This window comes from Trachurus trachurus (genome assembly GCF_905171665.1).
Source record: "Trachurus trachurus genome assembly, chromosome: 7".
Classification (NCBI taxonomy): Eukaryota; Metazoa; Chordata; class Actinopteri; order Carangiformes; family Carangidae; genus Trachurus; species Trachurus trachurus.
This window is the reverse complement of record NC_139901.1, coordinates 1,304,515-1,321,676: the sequence shown is the minus strand read 5'-3', so window position 1 is coordinate 1,321,676 and position 17,162 is coordinate 1,304,515. Positions and strand designations below refer to the sequence as shown.

The window sequence follows — 17,162 nt, the reverse complement described above, 5'->3', positions numbered from 1 at the left end:
GCCATTTTCTCAAAATGAGTTTTTCCTGCGACTCTGAACCCGAAATCTCAACTTCAGCAGCACTTACAGACACCAAACTTTCCAGTTTTATTCCTGTCTATATTCTGAAGGTTTTTACAGAGGGGATTGTTGATATATCATTCATAGCCTGATTTATACAACATTTTATCTCTAAAAACAGGGCAAAATTTGATTTTTTTTTAGGGCTGGTGACAGTATTTTCTCATTTACAGAGTGATAAAAAGAGATATCCAAAATCCCCTCTGTAAAAACTTCTGACTCTAATATGTCAACAAAATGAAACAAGAATTTTGAAAGAGGCTTTATCCATTTTTCAGATTTCAGGTCTGGAAATGTATGCAAATTAGCGCATATTTCATCAGATATTGCCTCATTTACATATTTAAACATGAAATTTGACAAAACTTGTAATACAAAAAATATTTGTCTTAATGTAAGTGATAAACTTGGGAAGTTTCATGGTGATATGTGTTATTTAAAATTTTTACCCTATTCACCTGGGGTGTCTCCCCTTAATACTGTGTTTACTTACTACTGTAGAAACTAAGGGCCTTATTTACTAAAGGTAACGAAAGGTAACAGGCAAAGTAGCACGCACAATCCATTTAGCCTGTTTGCCTTAATGAATATGCAAATATGGGTGTTAGGATTAGATGCAAATAGACTTATTTAGCATATGCAATGTGATTTACCAAACTTGAAACAGATTGCGGTGGCAGTTTTTGTGTGCAAATTGGCCCATTGCCATAATCGCTACACTTTTAGGAGAAGTTTTGTTACCTTTAATTGTCGGTGCAAGCTATTTTTAGAACGGTGGAGCAGAGCCGCGAGCTGCTCAGAGCTACGCTACGGAGGCTAATGGGATTTCTTGGTTTCCCTCATCAAACTCATCAAATACACAATCCAACAACTCCAAAACGCTCTGGTGGACAAGTTGTGACCTGCACATTCACCACGCTATGAGATAATAACAGAACGTTACCAGACAGAGTTGTTTTAGAGGGAAATACAGAGACTGCTTGATGAAAAACTGCCCCCGACGGGAACGCGCATCAGCAGCTTTGCATGAATTTACCTCTAAAACAACTCTGTCTGGTAACGTTGTGTTATTATCTCATAGCGTGGTGAATGTGCAGGTCACAACTTGTCCACCAGAGCGTTGTGGAGTTGTTGGATTATGTATTTGATAAAAAGAGTATCCCTTTAAGCCACGCCCACTGTCACAGGTGAGTAAGATGTGATGACTCACGCTGAACTCAGTGACCACGATGTCCACCACGCTGCCGACCACGATCAGAGCATCGAAGGAGTTCCAGGCATCGATAAAGTAGTGCTGCGGGACAGACAGACAGAGTGGACGGGGTCATCATACATGACTTCAGCTGATGCAGATTGTCACATCCATGTTTTTATGATCATGATGTGTGTTTGTTTTACTCACTCTGAGTCTGAGAGCAAGCAGCTTCAGCAGCATCTCCACAGTGAAGAGTCCAGTAAACACCATGTTGAGGATGTCCATGATGTGGCTGAAGGTTTTAGACTGTTCATAGTGCTGCAGCAGACACACACACACACAGTCAGACACACAGCAGAGGTGTCAACATGAGTGAGTGTGTGACTGAGGGAGGGCAGAGACTGACCTGAACAGCCAGAGTGACGGTGTTGAGCAGGATCAGGACGAACATGACGTACTCGAAGCCCGTGGAGTTGATGATGGACCAGAACTTGTACTGAACCGGATTCTTGGGGATGTAAAGTTTCAGAGGCTGAGCCTTAAGAGCGTACTCCACACACTGACGCTGCAACACACACACACACAAGTGGGTTTTAGGGGATAAGGCTAGGTTTCATCATGAGGCAGCAACAGAGACACACACACAGACAGTCAGGTGGGTTTACCTGGTTCTTGTCCAGCTCACAGTTCTTGTACTCCTGCTCCCCCTGCTCTCTGAAGGTGATGATGACAAAACCCACGAAGATGTTCATCATGAAGAAGGCGATGATGATGATGTAGACGATGAAGAAGATGGAGATCTCCACCCGGTAGTTGTAGATGGGACCAGAGTTCTCCTTGTTGGCATCGATGGCTTTGTACAGCAGACTGTAGGGGGAGGGGAAGGGGTGAGGGGTTGATGTTGTTACCTGAACACTCTAATCATAAAGTTAAAGGGATATTTCAACATTTTGGCAAATTCTCTCATTGCCATTATCCCCATAGTCTTAGCAGTAGGTTCATTACCTTTAATTGTCGGTGCAAGCTGTTTTTAGATCGGCGGGGCAGAGACGTGAGCTCTGCAAGGCATGCGGTACTTTCGCTTTTCCTTCATCAAACTCATCAAATACACAATCCAACAACTCCAAAACGCTCTGGTGGACACATTGTGACCTGCACATTCACCACACTATGAGATAATACTAACACAACGTTACAAGACAGAGCTGTTTTCAAGGTAAATAAGTAGCCGGAACTATATTCCAGACACAGCTGCTCAGCAGAGTGACTTCAAAAGTGAAAGTAGTTCTGAGTATTTGCTTCATGTGTCATAATGTTACATAACTAGACATTATTATCTCATAGTGTGGTGAATGTGCAGGTCACAACTTGTCCACCAGAGCGTTTTGGAGTTGTTGGATTGTGTATTTGATGAGTTTGATAAGGGAAACATGTGTGCCTCCGTTGCGTTAGCTGAGCAGCTCGCGTCTCAGCCCCGCTGATCGAAAAACAGCTTGCACCGACAATTCAAGGTAACGAATTGTCCCTATGACTATAGGGATTATGGCAAGAGGCCAATTTGCCAATATTTTTGAAATTAATTTGAAATATCCCTTTAAAAAAAAAATTTTTCAATACTTACGCTGGCCAACCCTCGAAGGTGGACACGGTGAAGAGCGCCATCATCCCCATCAACACATTATCGAAGTTGAAGTCACTGTTGTGCCAGATACGCTCCCGGACCATCGGGTGGTTCACGTCCCCGTCTTTATACACCACAAACGTCCCTCTGCACACACACACACACACACACACACACACACACACACACACACACACACACACACACACACACACACACACACACACACACACACAAAGGCACGCAGTGTTAGATGTCAGGACTTCACGTATGTGTGTATAATTATTATGATTATTATGGTGATGATGATGATTATAGATAGATAGATAGATAGGTAGATAGATAGATAGATAGATAGATAGATAGATAGATAGATAGATAGATAGATAGATAGATAGATAGATAGATAGATAGATAGATAGATAGAACGATAGAACGATAGATAGAACGATAGATATATAGAACGATAGATAGAACGATAGATAGATAGAACGATAGAATGATAGAACGATAGATAGAACGATAGAACGATAGATAGAACGATAGATAGAACGATACATAGAACGATAGATAGATAGAACGATAGAACGATAGATAGATAGAATGATAGAATGATAGAACGATAGAACGATAGAACGATAGATAGATAGATAGATAGATAGATAGATAGATAGATAGATAGATAGATAGATAGATAGATAGATAGATAGATAGATAGATAGATAGATAGATAGATAGATAGATAGATAGATAGAACGATACATAGAACGATAGACAGAACGATAGAACGATAGATAGATAGAACGATAGATAGACAGAACGAGGTGGTCAAATGCTCTCACAGAACCAGTAGTAGTAGTAGTAGTATTGGTAGAAATACAGCAGTACTGGTAAAATAAACTCACTTGCACTGTTCAGGAGTGTGTTTGGCTTCATCTGTGCAGCGATAGAATTTACCCTGAAATACAAAACACACACCTGAGTGAGCAGGTAAACAAGTGACTCACAAACACAGTCAAAGTGTTTTGTGTGGATGACATCACTGAGGTGTCATGGTGATCGCCAGCCTCACCTTGAAGAGCTGGACTCCGATGCAGGCGAACATGAACTGCAGCAGAGTGGTGACGATCATGATGTTTCCGATGGTGCGGATGGCCACAAACACACACTGCACCACATGCTGCACACACAACGTCAAAGTGACAGTATGTCAGACAACATCACATCCACTCAGAGCTGAACACGGCAGAGTTAAGCAGCACAGTCCAAACCTGATTTATTATCAAAATACTGCAGTTGCTGATCAGGGGCGTAGCACCAAATTCTGGGCCCCGTACACTCGTAATGTCAGTGGGCCCCTATCCATGCCAGTGCACGAAGCACAGTTGTTTTTGAGGTAAATTTATACAAAGCCGCCAAAGCACGTTTCCGTCGGGGGCAGTTTTTCGGCAAGCAATCTCTTTTCGGCACAATACTGGCTTTGCATTTACCTCATCATATCTCCACCGATCTAAAAATAGCTTGCACCAACAATTAAAGGTAACAAATCCACTCCTAAAACTATAGGGATTATGGCATTGGGCCAATTTGCCAAAATGCCTATCCTATCCCTTTAACAGTTGCTTTCCCTAATTCTGCCTTCTTTCTTTTTCTTTCCGCTCTTTCTTTTTCTGATACCCCAATTTATGTTTTTTGGGTGGCATGATGAAAGCTAGCCTCATTCAATCTGGGCAAACTGACTTGTCGCTGGCCGCTGTCTATGGGCGGACTAAACCATTTTACACCTCCAAGAGGGGGCCCCAAGAATGTCCAATATGTTGGGAGGACTTTGACATCAATGTATTTGGAATAAATTATGACACCAATTAATTGGGGGGCCCAATTCACTCGAAATAAAAACATCCCACAAAAAAATTATAATTTCAGGATTTTCATGGGCCCTCTCCCTACTCGGGCCCTGGGTAGTCAGGGCCCCTTTTCCCCCCACTACCACGCCCATATTGCTGATAAGTCTTCTGTGGCTGCTGCATTTAGAGACAATTCAAGACAGTGTGTCGTCTGACTGAACAGCATCACATCACTCTCCCCTGATCACACACGCAAGGCTGCAAGTTGTAGTCTGTGTCAGTGCCCGATCCGTACCCGGAACACGATCCGTTCCAGTGCTTCTGCGCATGCGCCGTTTTACGGCATTAGCTTCAAAGCTATGCTAACTGATAGCCTAGCAGTAGAGCAGCTAAAAGTCCGCCGTAGCGTTGTTAAAACGTCACTTTATTAATTTTAAATATTTTTTCATGCGAGAAAGTCACAGTTTAGAGTCCTAATCTGTGGCAGTTTATCCAACTGACGTCTGTTTGGAAGTTTGCTCCGGTTTTGGGAGAAGTGCAGAGCTAGCTGGGAGCAGAGCTGGGAGCAGCTACCTGGGAGTAGCCACCGGGAGCTAACGTTAGCTCGCTGCTCGGCTCATCTCAGAGGCAGCAGCCGGCCGGCTGAGGTGATTGACCGGTCACCCAGACGTCGTCATGCCGGTGGAGAAAGCGAGCAGATTAATTTATGGTCTCATTGATTAGTTTGTGTAAATGAAAAGTGAAGCTTCAGGAGGAGCTGGTCAGAGGAGCAGTGCTGACTTGCTGCTGTCTGTATGTGCAGAAATCACCACATTTACATCAATAAATAAATGTTTTACAATTAACTGATCGGTCTACATTACATTTAATTTAATCAGAAATAGAACAGAGGGGAATTCGTTGCGACATGCTTGTGTTTTTCCTCATAGAACGTCTCTGTTTTCATCCATATCCGCGGTGTCTGCCGTAAACTAAAAGAAGGGGGGAGTGCGCATGTGCGTGCGCATGCGCAGAAGCGTCCTGGAACGGATCGTGTTCCGGGTACGGATCGGGCACTGACACCCTGCTGTGATTCCCACAGTGATAACCACCACAGGAAATCCAAAATGACCGTCTTCCCCTCCGGTCATCATTCCACCAGTTTTTGTGAATGGCAACTTGAGGCAGAATCATGAAGGTCTCTGTCTATTTAGTTAGATTTCAGCTCCAAATCATGACAAACACCATCTCAAGTCTCCCAGAGTAAAGTGAGGACCTGATGATATCATGGACAGGAAAGTGAACAGTCAGTGACCATTGACCTTGAGTCCTTTGGCTCTGTTGATGGCTCGAAGAGGTCGGAGCACCCTGAGGACTCGGAGGATCTTCACCACTGAGATGGCACTGGAGCTGCAGACGGGAACATCAGTCAGCTGTTAGAGACTGGTTTCTACCAACAGGGGGCAGCACACACACATTCATTTAAAAGTGCATTTGCAATAAAACCTGTTTCCTACTCCAGCTGATAGTTTTCAGAACCATGTGTGTCAGTACATTGATTTATATTACTGACTGTCAGACTTTATTTTCCACAAGGATCGACCTACAGACTGAAGATCCACCACAACCCCAGTTCAGAGAGATTAAGCTTGAGTTGTGTTTCTGTTGTGTGGTATTAAAAGCCAGACCAGCTGATAGAGTATGTGGTATGTAGAGTAGAAGCTCCACATAACATGGGAATTTAAATCTGATCTGCTTTCCTCAGTGGATGTGAGGGTGTAAGGACAGAGGATGTTGTTACGATGCCATATGAAGCCCTTTGAGACAAACTGTTTGTAAAAACGGGCTATACAAATAAAATTGCCTTGCCTTGCCTTGCCTGTATGGCAGATTCAGTAATAATAACCTATGAAAAAATCCTCATATGGTAAGAAAATCTATGTTTCCATGAAAGATCATGAAATATCAAAAATATCAGCTTTCCCTTTTCTGAATAATATATATTAGGCTATATACATCTTAGTTTCTCAGTATTAACAAAGAAATTCCCTTAAGTTCACTTCAGTTCTTTTGATCCCAATCTGAACTATCCTGTTTTTATTTGACGATAAAAAATAAATCCTACACTGGCTGGAGATGTTCCTGCCTCCACCTCTTGGCTCATCCTCACATGACCTCACCATTAATGTTGTTTAGAAACTAACGTGACAAAAAAAATGATATTGTCCTGTCTTAACATTTGTCCAGTTGCTGATGGTTAGAGGAAGATGTTTCAGATGTGGTACTAACTGCAGGAAGAACGAGACCAGTGAAACGCTGACGACCAGTAGATCCAACAAGTTAAACCAGTTTCTGCAGAAGGAGCCCTGATGGAGGAACGCTCCGTGGACTGTCATCTGATACACAGAGAATGAATGTTAACATTAAATGGAGATAACGAGAACAGAGAACACAGTCTGACTGAATGTGGTTTTATTTTACCTTTAACAGGATCTCCACAGTGAAGATGGAGGTGAAGGCGTAGTCTGCATAGCCCAGGATCTACAAACAAACACCAACTTGAGCATTAACACAAATACAGAGAATAAACTCATTTCAGATCACAAATTCAATAAAAAAAATTAAAAAAAAAACGTTTTTTCAGCATGACAACAGAGAAATGGCCGAAAGGTAGGTCCAAATCATAGCACAGCATTAAAGGATAATTACTGTTTTTTACAATCTGGACCTTATTTCTAGCATAAAATACGATCATTTACTCACCCAGATAACTTTGGTGTCATTACAAGTCATTCTGATGAAATGAGCTCCAGCCGAGAGCCACGTATATCCATATAATGGAGTCTACAGGGCAGCAGAATGCAGCCTCTAAATAACACATTATCTGCTGCGAAACTCGTTCATTTCACCAATATTTAGTTCTGATAGGCTAGTGCTACTGACCTCTGACCTGGATGATGTCATCTCTGAGTGCCGTGCGGCTCATTCTGATAATAATTATTCCACTTCAGCATTCAGGTCCATTTTTATCTCAACTAGCCGGAGCTTTAGTGAGTCCAGGTTGAGGAGAGGAAGCCCGTGGAAGCTGAACTTCATCCAGCTGCTCATTTTGTTCTGACAAGTCAGAAACACGCAGAAACGAACCGTAGCATTAGCGGAAGCAACAAGCCACGCCGCGGTCGGAGATGACATCATCCAGGTCAGAGGTCAGTAGGTCAACCTACAGACCCCGGATGTTGATAACAGCTAACCCCGGACTCAGAGGGGAATAGCACTAGCCTATCAGAACTAAATATTGGTGAAATGAACGAGTTTCTCTGCAGATAATGTGTTATTTAGAGGCTGCATTGCGCTGCCCTGTAGACTCATATTATACAGATATACGCGGCTCTCGGCTGGAGCTCATTTCGTCGACTTGTAATGACACCAAAGTTATTTGGGTGAGTATATGATCGTTTTTTATGCTAGAAATAAGGTCCAGATTGTAAAAAACATAATTATCCTTTAACACATGACCAGTCAGACCAACAAGTCCTATGTCAGTATCAATGAGTAGCAAGTCAAGAGAAATAAGTACAAGTCAATATGGATGAGTCTCAAAATTAAGTAATTTAATTATAGTAATTAAAGCAGAAGTAAGTGATATGTTTGTGTTAATATAAGTCTTAAATAGTTATATCTTCCGACAACAATCACTTACATAGAGTGTTTGGACTGAAACACGGGTCTCTCAGTCCCTCTGCTCTGCTCTGAGCCGAAGAGAAAACATTTATCGTATCCTACAGTTTTTATCCAATGAGGAGAGAGAACGGCATGCAGGGCTGTGTGTGCAGCCAAGGGACGCCGTGAATGTGGTGACGTAGGGACGAGGACTGTTATGGTGCGTTCAAGGAAACTCGTAACTCGTGTTTTTCCGACCTGTGAAGTCATACCAGTTCGATCTGGTGCGAGTTCACGGGTCGGAAGTTACGAGTGGCCGTTATAGTGACTTTCACAGGTAAAACAGGTCGGAGAAACACGAGTGGGTTGCCTGGAACGCTACAAAATCGTAAGTTGTGACTTGAAGCTGTAATTTACGGTTTCAAAAGCCTGCCTGGAACGCAGCATTAGCCAAAACGACCGGATCGCTTACTTCTGCTTTAAGTAAAATAAAAGTCAGGAGAGCAAACTATTGTCAAGTTTAGATGAGAAAGTTACAATCCAAGACAGATAACAGAGAGAGGACCAAGTCAAGACAGATTTGTCCCAAGTCATCTTGGGGGTGTCCCACAGTAAGACAAAAAAGATGAGTTAAATCCTAGTTGAAAAAGGTAAACACAACACAACAAACCCCAAGTAAAGAAAGGTAAGACCTTCATCAAGATGTGAATATCAGTAGAGAGTCCTGTCTGTGGACATCAAGCCCAACCAATTAAAAGGCTTTATGTCCAGTTTGGTCACTTTTAACCTTATAAGATTCACACCAAACCAAACATTAAGGATATTAAGTAATACAGACAACATGGAAATCAGTACAGTTTATACTTTCTATCGGCTCTTGCTTTTTGTCTTGTCCTCTTCTCTTCCTGTCTCACTTCAGCTTAATGGTTTGAACTTGTGACCTGATGATAGAACTTCCAAAATAAACACGCTGGTGGACAGATTGGCAGGGTCAGCACAGGAAGTGGGCAGGTTTTTGGATAAAATATAGAGTCAACATCTGTGTGTGAGTGTGTGTACAGTATGTGTGCGTTGTTGATTGTATGTTAGAAGTCGTTCTTCCCTCAGCTGCTTCTAATTGCTACGTCTTCCGTGAAGACAGCTGCTGCTGCAGTGTGTGTGTGTGTGTGTGTGTGTGTGTGTGTGTGTGTGTGTGTGTGTGTGTGTGTGTGTGTGTGTGTGTGTGTGTGTGTGTGTGTGTGTGTGTGTGTGTGTGTGTGTGTGTGTGTGTGTGTGTGTGTGTAGTCAGTTCTCAAGATCAGACGGTTAACTGGTGATCTTCTCTCCATGCGTTTCCATGTGTTTCCTTCTTTAACCCGGTTAGTCACTGACCCAGTTCCGCTGTGTAATCTGTGGAAGCTCCGCCTCCAGCCCCAACCATAGAGGTGTGATGATGACATCACCAGTGACCTCACTGAGCCTCACTATGCTCTAATTGGCCCTGGATCAAAAAATAAGATCCAACCCTATAATCCAACCTCCCTCCTCTTTTAGCTTAGCCATGATGCTAAACAATGCTAGTTTGTGAAGAAGACATGGAACTGTAAAGTGCAGGGACTCAGCTGCTGTAGAAGTAACCTACATGAAACAGACAGTATGTTACAGACCATACAGCTGCTACAGAATAATTAAAGCCACTGTGTGTGTGATCTGTGACTCACGATGTTCCTGTTGGAGTGGGCTCTGATCGGATCCTCGGCGGCCAACGAACAGCTGCTGAGGATGATGAAGACGAGGATGAGGTTGGTGAAGATGTGGTGGTGGATCAGAATGTGACATCCCACGCGGATACTGGAGACAGAGATGGAGAGACATTGTCTGATGTCCACAGCTGCTCAGGAAAAAGACCTCCCTCAGTCTTAAGCTTGGACCGTTTCAGTCTACGAGCTACGCTAATGCTAACAGACAACTCTAAAGCAGATAAAGCTGATCATCTCATGTTAATCTAAGATATGTCCCTTTCAAAGTGGAAATGCGTGGATAAACAAATGGCTGTGGCCCAATTTAGGGGCCACATCCTCCAGAGGACAGACTTGACACTGCAGAACTCTCCTGTCTGCTCCTGATGGTCTTTCTGCAGCATCTCTAAGTGATGCCTCCTATTGCCTGGCAACCTTAAAGGGGATATATTATGGAAATATCACTTTTTGAAGCCTCTTTAACATATATTTAGGTGTTTTGCCTTTCGGCCCCCAACATGTGAGAATTGACAAAAAATCTGTAATTTTCAGACTCCCTAGGTTGAAATCCATGAGGTTTTATGAGCTGTTCCCTCAGTTGTCTTCCAATGATGTAACTAGTTTTTGAATTTGCATAATCCCACCCCTACCTGGAACCGGTAGAGGGGGCGGGGCAAGCAGTGGTTCATTTGCATTTAAAGGGACAGACACTGAAACCAGCTGTTCTGTACAGGGCTGTTTAGAGAGGATGAAAAGAGCTGTGATGTTTGATCCTTGGGGGATTTTGACCAAAGCATGTGACAGACATGTCTTTAAGACACCTGGGGACTGTTTTAATTTGTGGAAAAGGGTGTATAATACGTCTCCTTGAACAACACACAACTTTTCCACAAAAACTTGGGACAGAATAGTTGCACGTCTGTGAGGCAATCAGTCTTGTGATGCTGCCTCTGAAGGATGTAGCCCAGCGTCATGTCTTTGTAGCTGCAGTACCACAGGTGACCACTGGAGGAGGTGCTACACCTCCTCTGTAAAAACACCCACGATGAAGACAGACTTACGGGTTTGTTTTGCTGAGACAGAAGAACGCGCTGCCTTCTGGGATCGGAAGAATCTTCTCTTTAGGAGGAGCGAGGTCGGCCATCTTTAATTGGTCTCCTGCCTCTGTCAGGAAGAGAGAATGAGAGTGAACAGTTTAGTCCGACACGTTTAGAACTTGACGCTCATGGTGTGTGCAGGTAAAAGCGACGTTAACTCTGAAGTGAAGTGAGCTGGCTCTTGTTCCGAGTCTTCTTCAGGTATCACTCAGGATTCCCCCTGCAGAGGCTACTTTAGGCTTCATAGGAGCACCTGCAGACAGTACTCAGGGCTGAAGAGAAAATTATACTCACCCTCCTCTGCTGTTTAATTGGGGGAAAATAATCACATTATAGTATCTTTGTAACGTGCAATTTCAATATTCAGAGTAAAGCCACTACAAATGAAGATGACTGAGAGCTGCAGCAGAGGACAGTTCCTCCAGAGACAGCCCATGTTGTGGTTTGATGAGAGTTCAGCCAATTCACATTTCATTTGGACCTTGGTTGTTGTCCTGCACTGCAGCTCAGCTCATCCTCTCAAAGCATCATGTGACTGACCTCCGTCTCCTTCAGGAGGCTCCTCCTCCTCCTCCTCGTACTCGACCTCCGCGTCAATGTCCACCTGAGACAGACAGTCAGACTGAGACTGGGCAGAGTGATGTTGGAAGTCCTTAGAGTCCTCACTTAGGGAAAAGCTTAAAGGGATAGTAGCATTTTTTTTAAAGTGGGGTTGTATGATCTACAAATAGCCCCTAAGTACTTTAATTGCAGTAGAAGACTCTCTGCACTCCTCCCGTTAGCAACGCCAGCCCATAGTCCTGCCCAGAGATTTACAACATACAGTGTTGTGAACAGACCCAAAGAAACGGCCTATTTTCACGGCCTAAAAGAGGTTTTACCTGAAAAAAAATACACAGTTCCATTGTTCGCTATAATATAAATTTTTCCAGCCCCTCAAAGTGCTGGAAAAACGCAGTTTTTATTTGGACCTAACCAACTCACGTATCCCTCCGCCCAGGGTAAGCGCCCGCCGATCAGCAGTTGGTTAGTAAATCTCTGGGCAGGGCTATGGGCTGGCGTTGCTAACGGGAGGAGTGCAGAGAGTCTTCTACTGCAATTAAAGCACTTAAGGGCTATTTGTAGATCATACAACCCCACTTTTAAAAAATGCTACTATCCCTTTAACCATGTCCGAAAACCTATGAGCTCATCACTTCATTAATGTTAGTGTAACCGTAAAAGTACTAATTTGTGTAATTAAACTATCAAATTAAAAGCAGTTTCTGTATTAAAGGTATCACAATAATAATAATAATACTTAACGTATCACAGTAAAAGTTTAAAATCACCTTCACTTCTCCCTCTGCCTCTCCCTCTCCCTCTGCCTCTGCCTCCGCCTCCGCCTCCTCAGCCTCCCCCTCCTTCTTCTTTCTGCAGAAACAGGAAACAGGAAGTAAACATTCTGCCTCCCTCCCTGCACCATGTCCCTCCAGCCTCCCTCCATCACTCACTCGTCCTTCTTGTCGTCCCCGTCTCCTCCGGCCAGGTTGTCCACGGCAATGGCCAAGAAGACGTTCAGCAGGATGTCTGACACACGCTAAGAACATGCAACGTATATAACACGGTCGGGACATATGATAGATATGACACACTGGGATTTGTGTGTTTACAAGGTTTTACAGACCAATCGCTACGTTTTCCTGCAGTGCCTGAATGCACCAACAAGGGGCAGGTGAAGGATACAGTTACCGCAGATGAAGAGGATGACGAAGTAAACACAGACAATCATCCCTGGAAACACGGGGCCACCGTAGGCCATGATGCCATCATACATGACCATGTTCCAGTCCTCGCCCGTCAGGATCTGAGCACAGACACACAGACACACACACACACACACACACACACACACACACACACACACACACACATCAACACTGCTGTGTAAACTACCAGCATAGATGGACAGAGTACTCGACCCCAGTACTTGAGTAAGAGTACAAATACTACTGGTCAAAATTTACTCCGTTACAAGTAAAAGTAGCTCAGTCCACATGTTACTCCAGTAAGAGTAAAAAAGTACTTGCTTTTAAAGGTAATTAAGTATCCAAAAGTACATGCTTTTAATTTTTTAAGTAAAAGTAAGAGTAAGAGTACATTTCTTATTTTTCACATCAATAAACTTCTAAATTTTTCTAAATGAATTTAAGGACCTTTTAACTCTTGTTTCTTAAGCCAGGAACACACCGCCACGACGCTTCCCGACGCGTCCCGACGCCGACGGCTTTGGCCGACGAGTCTGTCGCCTCTCGTCGGGAGAAAGGAAAAAGTGAAACACACTGCCCCGACTGCCGACCAGAGCGACTGAGTGGCGAGGACTCCCCCATAGAAATACAGACCTGCTCACTGTTCATTCAAACAAACTAATGCCACTGCCACAGTTAATTTCATCAATGAGACCAACATTTATCTCCCCAAAACAGTTTAACCAGCCACGTGTTAACAGCGCTAAAGCCAAAATTAAAACAGTTTTTAGCAGCTTACTGCTGTGGCTCGGTTGCCGCGAATTGGCGATAGCCGATGCTAATTTCTGTTAGCCCGTCTATGGTGTTTTACATTACACGTTAGCATTAAGCTAGCGGGCTTTATATGCTTAGTTGTGAGCTGTGTGTGTTTTGAACGTTGTTTCAAACTATGTGGGTTTGATTGAACATCTTTGATGTTTAAATATATATATATATTGCCACTTAATATATAGCTTTACTCCTCTTTTTATTTTGTATACCAGTTTTACTGTAGGACAGGCTAGGACACCGTCTGTTTACTGTGGTCACTTCCGTCCCTCCCACACACCGCGCTGATTCGCTTAGGGCACCGCCAATCAGAATCGCCATAGCTAGCACACAGCCAATCAGAGTACCCGACGAGTCTACTCTCCCGACGGCCGACGAGTCCCGACTGAGCATGTTCAATCGGCCCAGACAAGACCCGACAAGACCCGACGCTCCCCGACGGAGAGGAACACACCAAACAGACGAGCTGCCGCAGTTGAGAGCGTGGCTACTTTGGTATCCTTATGGGGAGGGATGACATATTTCCGCTTTTACGTAGATCCCAGTGGAGAACTTGTGTTCAACAGTATTTTAGAAAAAAAAAAAGAGCAGACCTGAAAGTAACGAGTCATTTTCAGCCTTCCTAGAAATTAACTCGAGTAAAAGTAAAAATATTTGTCTTGGAAATGTATTCAAGTAAGAGTAATAAGTACCAAAGAAATCTAATACTAAAGTAAAGTACAAATCATATGTACTTAAATACAGTACTCAAGTAAATTGACTCCGTTCCTGTCCACCACTGCAGGGTATTACCTGGAAGCAGGTGAGCAGCGCCTGGGGGAAGGCGTCAAACGTGCTGCGTTTGGTCTGCGTCTCATCGAAGTTGAACTTCCCTCCGAACAGCTGCATGCCGAGCAGAGCGAAGATGATGAGGAAGAGGAAAAGGAGCAGCAGCAGGGAGGCAATGGACTTCATGGAGTTCAGCAGGGACGCCACCAGATTGGACAGAGCCGTCCAATGGCTGAGCAGAAGACAGAGTGACATGAGAGGAGGTGATGAGCCGTGGCTCTCTGACTCTAACAGGAGTGAGTCGCTGTCACCTGGGCTCCGTTTCACAAAGCAGCTTTAGTGAAAACTCTGAGTCTGTTCACCCTGAAATGAGGCAAACTCTGGGTTTTCCGTTTCAGAAAGGGAGGTAACTCAAACCAGGGAAAGAGGAGTAACTCCAGCCCGTTTCACAAAGAGAGGTAACTGAAGCTCGGAGTCAGTTACCATGGTAACACACTCTGTGAACCTAACCTGGTCGGGAGCAGGTTTTCTCCAACTAACCCTGAGTTTCTCCTTTTTATCTGAAGCTGCAGACTGAAAGCAGCGGCTGACAGGACGTGTAAACTCCCTCAGCTGGATGTTTTATTCTCCATGAGGAGTAGTTTGATCGTTCCCGTTGTTCTGCACCGTCACTTTATCTCAACAACCCTTACATGACACGACATGGACACTTTATTATTATATTTATTTTAGATTAAAGGTTGACTATGTAGAATTACAAGAACAACAACAGAAAAAGAATTCCAGCAGTCGATTGCCAGACCGTTGCTAGGTAAAACGGGCCGTTGCTAGGGACTCCGCTCTGAACAGAGGACAGCAGAGGAGGAGAACTAAGCAGGACATTTACCTTATGTTTCATTTTTACCGTCATTAACAGCATAATAAATGACTTGTAGCGTGTTACAGGGACAGTGCCTCCGCTTTCACTGCTCTCTTCAAGTTGGGGGGAAAAAAAAAAAAAGGAGCTCCGTGGCACCGAAAGTCCGCGATGATAAACGTGTTTATGACAGATAAGAGACTACACAAATACACCCATCCTAACATGTATATGATAATCCATTGATCCACCGATTGATTATTAAAAAGGCTTGGTTGGAAACAAACGCATACGACCGGGAGGAGGCAGGAAAACAGCGGAGAACTGAGCCACGTGGCAGGTACGAATGTAAACAGAACGTTGACAGAAAGTCATTGTCGAGCCCGTCAAAAAAATTAAAAATAATAATTCAGACTAAAAAAATTTTTTTTATGGAAACGCAATACTTTCATTCTGTACCCCTCTAAAGGCCCCATGGATGTATTATTTTTGAAAAAATATAGCTTTTAATAAATATTCTACATATTCAACCTTTAATACTCACGTATTGTCCCGCGGTATATAAAAAAAAAAAATCAGAGCTCACGTCCATTTGCCGCTGCTGCCAATTTTGTTTTTGTTTTTTTTTGTTTTTTGAGGGGGGGGGGGGGGGGGGGGGGGGGGTTACTCAGAGTTAATTGAACTAACTGTTATCACCTGTTCTGAAACCCAAAATTCTGAGTTTCCTGTCTCAGAGTAGATCATCTCGGAGTTCAGGATTAGACTCAGAGTTTGTTGAACCTGCTTTGTGAAACGGAGCCCTGGTCCAGGTGTGTGTTCTCACCGTGTGACCTTGAAGATCCTCAGCAGGCGGACGCAGCGCAGCACGGAGATGCCTAGAGGAGGCATGATCTCCATCTCCACCAGGATGGTCTCCATGATGCCTCCACACACCACGAAGCAGTCGAAGCGGTTGAAGAAGGCCACAAAGTAGTGAGCCAGACCCAAACTGTACATCTTCAGCAGCATCTCCACGGTGAACAGAGACAGCAGCACCTTGTTGGCGATGTCTGTGGAGATGGAGGAGAACACAGCCTCACTTATCAAAGTATCTCATTCATTTATCTGGAGACTGAAACCCAGCCGTATGTTCATCATTATACTTCTGGACATTAGCAGGGACTTCCAGTAGCTACAGCATCCAACACATTACTGTAGTGGTGGGAATCAAACATCAGCTCTAAAAACAGCGGCTGTACCTCTTTTAATATTGCAACAACGAGTCTCTGAAATAGTCCAGAGAGAACTTGATATTTGCTGTAGTGGACACTTGTGTACATGTAGGTAAAAGAGTTTGTGTAGTTGTGTAGTCGTGTCACAATAAAAGTAAGTAAATCCATCTGTTTCTTTAGCACCACGGACAGCATCATGGTCCTAACGCTGACACATCCTCATGGTCCAAGCTCACACAAGCCTCAGTGGAACTTGTGCAGTTTTGACCCAAACATTCACCTGGACTCACCTGGGTTCATGGTGACCTCATAAGCCTTATGGATAGGATATCTCTTAAAGGGATATTTCAAAGGAGGTTAAATCGAAAGCAACTGGACTTAGTTATTTGTCTAGGAAGACGTTTCACCTCTCATCCAAGAGGCTTCATCAGTTCATGTAGCATCTGACCAGGCTGGGACACACCAGTTAGCTGGACCAGTCCCAGCCTGGTCAGATGCTACATGAACGGTAATGAGCCTCAAAGCTGCCACAACCATCATAACAGACAAAGAAGAGAAGTGATGAGAGAGTGAAGTTAGAGGAGCTTCCTGCTTC

General features: G+C 43.8%; 1 protein-coding gene across 1 annotated transcript in view; it reads right to left on the bottom strand.

Moving 5' to 3' along the window:
* The window catches only part of cacna1fb (calcium channel, voltage-dependent, L type, alpha 1F subunit), a gene marked incomplete at its 3' end in the record, with an annotated part of 53,751 nt that overhangs the window by 16,195 nt on the left and 20,394 nt on the right, over window positions 1-17,162 (bottom strand). Inside the window, exons 14-30 of the mRNA XM_083975700.1 lie at window positions 16,180-16,405; window positions 14,525-14,732; window positions 12,903-13,023; window positions 12,671-12,746; window positions 11,718-11,842; window positions 11,142-11,244; window positions 10,063-10,192; window positions 7,184-7,243; window positions 6,992-7,098; window positions 6,025-6,112; window positions 3,949-4,056; window positions 3,782-3,834; window positions 2,877-3,023; window positions 1,921-2,122; window positions 1,662-1,820; window positions 1,463-1,573; window positions 1,271-1,354 (exon numbers count right to left, since the gene is read on the bottom strand). Of these exons, the coding sequence (XP_083831826.1) occupies window positions 1,271-1,354; window positions 1,463-1,573; window positions 1,662-1,820; window positions 1,921-2,122; window positions 2,877-3,023; window positions 3,782-3,834; window positions 3,949-4,056; window positions 6,025-6,112; window positions 6,992-7,098; window positions 7,184-7,243; window positions 10,063-10,192; window positions 11,142-11,244; window positions 11,718-11,842; window positions 12,671-12,746; window positions 12,903-13,023; window positions 14,525-14,732; window positions 16,180-16,405 (2,108 nt within the window). The remainder of the gene's footprint in view (window positions 1-1,270; window positions 1,355-1,462; window positions 1,574-1,661; window positions 1,821-1,920; window positions 2,123-2,876; window positions 3,024-3,781; window positions 3,835-3,948; window positions 4,057-6,024; window positions 6,113-6,991; window positions 7,099-7,183; window positions 7,244-10,062; window positions 10,193-11,141; window positions 11,245-11,717; window positions 11,843-12,670; window positions 12,747-12,902; window positions 13,024-14,524; window positions 14,733-16,179; window positions 16,406-17,162) is intronic.